The sequence below is a fragment of the Bison bison genome, unplaced genomic scaffold (genome assembly GCF_000754665.1).
Source record: "Bison bison bison isolate TAMUID 2011002044 unplaced genomic scaffold, Bison_UMD1.0 scf7180017864363, whole genome shotgun sequence".
NCBI lineage: Eukaryota > Metazoa > Chordata > Mammalia > Artiodactyla > Bovidae > Bison > Bison bison.
Genome location: NW_011494935.1, coordinates 668989 through 676584, shown reverse-complemented (window position 1 = coordinate 676584; position 7596 = coordinate 668989). Strand labels below are relative to the sequence as shown.

The 7596-nt window shown below is 40.8% G+C and overlaps 1 protein-coding gene across 1 annotated transcript in view; it reads right to left on the bottom strand.

Moving 5' to 3' along the window:
* Positions 1-2645: 2645 nt before the first annotated feature.
* The window catches only part of ITK (IL2-inducible T-cell kinase), a 63818-nt gene continuing 58867 nt past the window's right edge, over positions 2646-7596 (bottom strand). Inside the window, exons 16-17 of the mRNA XM_010855281.1 lie at positions 6524-6681; positions 2646-5214 (exon numbers count right to left, since the gene is read on the bottom strand). Coding sequence (XP_010853583.1) covers positions 5143-5214; positions 6524-6681 — 230 coding nt within the window. The 3' untranslated portion in view covers positions 2646-5142. The remainder of the gene's footprint in view (positions 5215-6523; positions 6682-7596) is intronic.

Sequence of the window (7596 nt, the reverse complement as noted above, 5' to 3'; positions counted from 1 at the left end):
AGAAGGCAGAGGCCTTGCCTTGTTCAACCTCAGCTGGGAATGTGCTTGTAGAGTGACTCAAATTTTTCATGATTCTGAGCATGGGCATGTCATGAATGACGTGTGTGGAAAGGCTGCAAGAATTGATTTGGGGTTACAAATAAATCTTAGTGAGTAGGCAGTTTGTAAGTATAGACTCTGCAAATAAGGAGGATCAACTACATTTATTTATGCGTTGGACTTTTTTTTTTTCCCTTTTACTAGCTGAGGCTTTTTACAGGAAGGTTGGCCTCTGTACTGGATATCTTCTCTTGCTCCTCTAGTCCTATTTCTCACTCTTCTCACCCTGCCTTCTTGCCTGGAGACTGGCCTGTAGACAACTGCACTAGAATTTCCTTGTCCTCTGACTTCCAGAGGACAGAGGGATTGGCCAACAATCAGCCCCAGCAGTTGATGGGGGAAGGAAGAGAGTGGGGCCAGCATATTTATTCTGCAGTTTCCTCCTTGTGATGTTGCCTTGGGCTTCCTCTGTCCCTCACTAAAGGTCCTGTCCTCTCAAGGCAACTTTCTCCAGGTGACTCTGCTTCCGCAGTCAAATGACTGCTCCAGTTCCTCATCTTTTGGGGGCCTGGGGATAGTAACTGCTCCTTGGCAGCTCTTTTCCTTCTTGCTACTTCCTGCGGTTCATCTAAACCCACACTGTGTTAAGTAGTTCTTTTGTAATAGGCCCTCCTTGAGTTATCTTAATTTGACTGCAGTGTGTTTGGTCCTCAACTGATAAGGTATCTTATTCATCATGTATGCCTGACATAGTGCCAAGAAATAGCAGGTGAATGGTAACAAAGGATCTCTAAAACTCCTTCTAACAGTATCTGTATGATTCTGTTATCCCAGAAGCCAGTTGCTCATGGTAACTTGAGAAGAATCACAGTCATAGAAGATACCACCCCCACTCCCTCACACACAGTATTGCCACCAAGGGGTGGTTCTGGGCAGTGAGTTTGGTGCACCAAATTTCTAGCACTTTCCGCAAAGTCACTGCAAATAAATATCTACTCTAAGTGAAAATATGTGCTCTCTGTTTGAATGCAGCTTCAACTCTATCCCCCTCTTCCTGATCAGAGCACCTTTCTGAGCCGCTCAGAAAAAATCTACGGCTCCTTCTGCACTCACACACACACACACCCTGCCCCTCTTGCTGAATGGCATATATTCTGCCTTTTCCTGAGTGTGGTGGTCTTGTGTGTTGGGAGATCCCAGGCAGAGTAGAGTCTGCAGGATAAATGTTCTCTGAGAAGCAGATCTGCTCATCCAACCTGCTCTATAAGTTTCCTCTCTGGGTCATTTGCCAGTGGGAGTCAAGCCCAGAGGTGAGTTCCACAAAGGACAGTGTGGAAGCCAAAGGCTTTCTCACTGGTCCTTAATGGTCCTCTGGTGCACAAGCTGGTTCCTGCCGTAGACATGGGCATTTGGTGAAATGAAAGGTACAGGGAGAGCTCAATATACCAGAATTATAATAATCCAGCTTTTATTCCACTGGGATTTTAAGAAGGAGAATATTGTGCCTTGCTGTTGAACTATGGCTTAAAGACTCCAAATTACATTTCCACATGTCACCCACACAGGAGATGGCAGTGAATGAGTATGAACAATAATCTGGTACTAGGAACAAGGCAGACATCTTCTCCAGATTGGTTTCTCTTGCACCAGCTTTGCCTCTCTCAAATCCACTCACCGCACTGGTGCCAGAATATATTTTTAAATGCAAATTTGACCTTCTCTCTTTATTCAAAGACATTTTTTTTTCTCTACAACTAGAGTTCCAGTATTTTTTTGGGGTGTGTATGTGTGTTTTAAAATCTAGGTCCTTGTCTGTAGATTTATAGCCTTAATTTCAATTTGTCTACTCTTTTTATTATCCTCACCTTTGCTGAGACGACACACACACACACACACTCTCTCTCTCTCTCCTTATGTTCCAGCAATGATAAACAGATAATAGCTTCTCAATATGTTTTGTTTCCTCTATCCTTCTACCTGGAAAATACTTGTCTTATTTCTGCCCATTGGCTTGCCTAAAAATCCCGTAATTCATCTTCAAAACTGAGTTAGATGTGCTGTCTTCTGTGGTAGTGCTTCCAAAATTTTAATGTACATATGATCAGATCATGTTAAAATGTAGATTCTCATTCAGTGTATCTCAGGGTGGAGGCAGAGAATTTGGGTTTCTCACAGGCTAGTAATGCTGCTGTTGCTGGTCCAGGGACCACAATTTGAGTAGCAAGATTCTAGAAAGTTTCTACTGACATTGCCCTTTGAGAGATTCCATTACTTTTTATGAGCTCTTCTCTACTTTGACCTTATTCCTGTTGTTGCTCTAATTCCCATATTATAATTTTGCCTGTGTATATGTCTGCCTTCTCAACCATACCTGGAATGTAAAGACTGTGTCTTTCTCAATTTTGTTTCTGCAAAGACAAAACATAGGAAGGAACAATCAAAGGAATATAGGAAGCATTTGATATTTACTTGATGAAAAAAATGTTAAGTGATATATAGTCTTTACTTGTCTGTGTAATGTGAAACTATGTAACCATTATTATTTAAGGAAAACTTTTGGTTGTCTGACATTTGGCTAAATCTGGACCCAGGCTATAGATACCATATTCATTAAAATGCACAACTTTATTTGCTAGACCCAGCCTTTAACTTGGTGTGCTTTACAAAGCATAGGAGATATTTGTAACATTTTAATTGTGAATGACTGTACAGTAATAAATATTCACTCTAGTAAAATATAAATATATAGTCTCAAAAGGACACAATGCAGAATCTATCAAATGCTTCTAGAACCAAAACTTTGCATAGGGTAATTCCCTGTAAACACACGGCACCATTTTCAAAATGTGAGAGGGGAAAAAAGTCCAAACAGGCAGGAAGTCCATTTTTCAGAACACTGAGAGGTAAACTCTTGACACGTATTGAGTTAAAGCCTCAATGAATCTGAGCTTGAACAAGATAATACCATGCAGGGGAGAATCATTCTAAACCATACCACAGAAAATCAGTCAGTTCTGATGTTTTCCTTCTAGGCTTGATGTTCCAGAAATCATCTCTAATTAAAGGTTCCAAAAAAGAATGTACAAAATGCCAAAAAAGTAAACAGGGATGGTTTTGGATAAGTTTGAAGAATGTCATCTTCTGAATGATAGTTTTAATTCGAAGCTACCAGTGTCACAATAGTTGTAGTTAAAAGTTGTGCATCTGCATCACCTGCAGTCAAAATATCACATGATTTAGAAAGAGTTGACTTCAACACCATCCAGTAATCACTCTGAGAGTTTTATCTGAACATGGTAGGAAAATTAAATCTCTCTCACATCAGGGAATACCCTTTCCCAGAAAGTGTCCAAGAAGACCGCAGCCAGTTCAAAGTTGAAGTGATAATTAAAGGAAGTATTTATACTTCTGCAGGAGAATCTTTTAAAGCCACTTTGAAGCCCATCTATAAACAGCTTCTTGCAGTATTACTCTGGTGGTTTGAGTGAATCAAAGGGTTAATTACTCCTTTAATAACTCCAAAGTCATTAACTCTAATGAAGGTGAGGATATAGATGAGGAAATAAAGATCCTATTCCAAGTTGGAGGGCTACATCGACAACCACACTGCTCTATACAGGATCAACTTTACTTGCTGATGGTGCTGTGTGGGCTTTATTGGTTCTTCCCCTCTGCTGTACTTATCTCTTCTGCAATCTCTTTGACCCTCAGTAGGAGGCAGCATTGAATAAAAATAGAGAAACTGCATTGGAGTCAGACAGAGGTGGGCTCTCTATTAATACTTCCTAGCTCTGTCACTTCAGGCAGGTGTCCAAGCTTTTCAAAGCCAACGTTCCATTATCTGTAAAATGGGAATTATAACAATACCTCACAGTGTTGGTGTAAACTCAGGGTGAACTGAGATTCTGCAGATAAGTCCTTAGCTCTGTACACTTTCACTTTGCATATTCAGGTGCTCAATAACAAAAGGCATCCTTGTGCATCTTGGAAGCCCCCGACTCAGTACCTGACTCAGTTTTCATACAGATGGTTTGAGCAAACACAGACCTCTTGTTCCTCCCTTAGAATTTAGAGAGACTTGAAGTCTCAACCTTGAAGTTGCAAATCTCTAGGGCTGAAACAAGCTTCAGTTTCTCTGCCAGGCCACAGTGCTTGGGACAAGTCTGTACTCTGTTGATGAGGATGGAAGAATGCAGAGAGGGGTCTGATTGTTTACAGAAGCCATGGTTCCCGCCCCCCCACCCCCACCCAGGATGCCTGCGGAAGCATTCGGCATGGAAGGGAAGGCAGAGTCACCTGCTTGACTTGGTACTAAAGATGAGCATCCAAGTGGTAACAACCTAAGGCCTTTCCTTGTACCAGGTGGTTCCATCATCTGACATCCTCTTTCTGCCCAGATGCCAGATACCCAATGCTCCAGCAGTGGGATCAGAATTGTTCACCCCAGTCCATCATGCTCTCCTCAAGAGGTGGCAGTGTACTCTATGAGTAAAACCTCACAAAGCTACTTCTCAGCATATCCGGTCTCTGAGGTAAGCAGTTGTTCCATCATCTTCTGAGGCAGGAAGCTGTGGCTGACAGCATCACAGAGGCAGAGCTTACTCTTTGTGACTTTAATTAACTCACTAGTTCTCCTTGAGAAATTGTCATGCTCCTTGATCATCTTGCCCCATATTCTGGGATTCTGTATTGCTGGGTCAAATAAAGAATCCCTTGACCATGAACTTTAGGTCCATGTTTAAAATAATAATGAAGGTAATAATCCAGGGTCCTACACCATCTCTCCCTTCTCTAAGAAGTGCAAGAAGTGTTGCCTTAAAGCTGTTGATTGAGGTTTGTGCATTACGCAGAAGAGGCTGGAGGAAGGGTAGGGACATCACTGCTGCTTTGGCCCCGCTCCCAGTGCAGTGGCTGAGCCTTCTGCCTGTGGCCTGGTGCCAGCCTCTAGCAGGCTGTTGCCTCCGTGGCAGCTTAGGGACTGGTGCGAAAGGCCAGTTGCCTCTGGGGAGTCCTGGGCTGGTGGCAGCTTTTAATGCTCTGTGAAGGGAAGACCTCCTTCCCCCACTTAGGATCTGTAGCCCATGGCCTAGCACTGAGTCTCTTTTAAAGCCCCAATTCTGCAATTTCAGCCAGTTGACTCAAGAGTCTGGAGAAAGGTGGCCGGTCTTCTGGTTTCTAGGAAGAGAAAGAAAGGTTACTCTGTGATTTCCTTGTACTTGTGTGTCATAGGTAATTCTAAAGCAAACCAGAATTAAACTGCAATACTTTTTACTGATTTTTAGATATGCTTCTGTATAGATTGTATTTGAGGGCATTGTGTCTTAGTTGTTAACAGCAGGCATTTTGGAATCAAAATATGGCCTGCTTTTGAATTTCAGCTTTTCTACTTAGCTGTGTGACCTAAAACAGGTTACTTAACGTCTCTGAACCTCAGTTTTTTATCTGTAAAATGAGAATAATAATATTATCTAACTCATAAGATTGTTGCGAGAATGAAATAAAGTCATATATAAAATGTAACATAAATAAGTGCTAAATAACATCAAAAAAGTAAATATTTGGGTATAAATCTCATAAAATGTGTACAGGATCTATAGTAGGAAAAATATAAAATTCTAAAACAAGATATCAAAGAAGATCTAAGTAAATGGAGAAATATTCCATGTTCGTGTATAGGAAGACTTTATATTGTTAAGATTACGTTTGTTTTCAACTTGATCTATAGATTCAACACAATCACAGTAAGAACTGAGCAACTTATTTTGTAGATACTGACAAAATGACTCTAAGGTTTATGTGCTGTACTTAGTTACTCAGTCATGTCCAATTCTTTGGGACCCCATGGACTGTAGCCCACTAGGCTCCTCTGTCCATGGGGATTCTCCAGGTAAGAATACTGGAGTGGGTTGCCATGCCCTCCTCCAGAGGATCTTCCCAAGCCAGGGATCGAATCCAGGTCTCCCGCATTGCAAGTGGATTCTTTACTGTCTGAGCCACCAGGGAAGCCCCTAAGGTTTATATGGAAAGGTAAAAGACTCAAAATAGTGAACACAATACTAGCAAGATGAACAAAGTTAAAGGACTGACACTCCTTGACTTTAAGACTCACCATAAAGCTTTAGTAATCAAGAGGCTGTGATGTTGGTGAAAGAATAGACAGATAAATGGAGTATAGTTAGGATCCCAGAAATAAGCCCACATAAATGTAATCAAATCTACCCCCTCTTCATCTCTGACAGTATGTTGATGGCTTGTACCATTACATTGCAAATCAAATAATATTTAAGATCTCTGCCAGCTCTTCTAGAGATAGGGAACTCCTTCAGTTAATAGGTGCTCAACGTCATTTTCTTGCTAATCTGTTTCGTCATCTCTACTGCCTTATCCTCTGAGAGGGTTCCTTTCTTTGGGGATGGGGCCAGACCCTGAAGTTACAGATTATAATGTGGGGGAGGGAGAAGGGGGAACCACTTCCTTTACTGACCTCTTTCCAGCAATGATTCATGATCTGGTAGATATGCTGGGAGGCCAGTCGGGGCTTGTATAACCGAAATCCAGTGGTGATGTCTTCTACCACCTCTGAGTTGCTTCGGTTTTCGTATGGGATTTTGCCTTCACTGAAGACTTCCCACATCAGCACACCTATGAGAAATAGTGAATCAAAACAGGTAGTGATAAAGTTCATAAATAACAAACAAACTCACATCTAGAAATCACAGACTCTTTGACGTTAAAATTCAAGTCTCTACCACCAGAAAGTATAATGTCAAACCACCTAAGGCTTATTAGGCCTGTACTATTTCTGAGATTTCCCAACTGAAGAAAGAAAGTTCAAGCTCAGCCCTTTGTTATATCTAACTCAAATGCTTCAACTAAAGTTTCAGGGGATGTAAACTCAAATGTCTACATATGATGTAGATGGATGGAGTAAATGAAGTTTGCGTAACAGGGACTAGTGAGGACTGTGGAAAACCAGAAGTCAAAGTTCTGTCCCCAAAGGGACAGCTGTGATTTAGCTCCAACAAGAATAAGGCAGTTGGGAATGAGGGCTCAGGATTGCCACATTTTTCTAATTTATTTTAAAAGATAAATCATAAATTGGTAGTTTTAAAATATAAACTCAATTTGACCTACAGTACTTGGTAGGTGTACTAAAATTGTTTGGGGAGTGGGGTTTAGAGTCTTCTAATAGATGTATAGTTAATTTGGTAATTCTCTCGCATGAGGTATAAGCTTCCATATGCTGGTTATTTAATAGATTTGCTACATAAGTAAAACATGGTTTACCTAGATAGTTTGATATGTATGGGCATTACTCCTAGTAGTATTTGTTTGTTGTCTTTTGTTGCTTTGCTCCTTCCGTGCAGGCTGAGACCTAATCTCCTGCAAGTACAGTAAAATAATTTACCTATTTTTGCAGACCCTATTCATAGGATAAAAAAAATTAAGATTGCCTTTTACTTTTGAAACATTTATATTTGATGAAGTTGCTGTCTTGAGTTTAGTATTGATATTGTGAAAATGAATGCAATTTGGATTTTACATTTCTTAATGTTT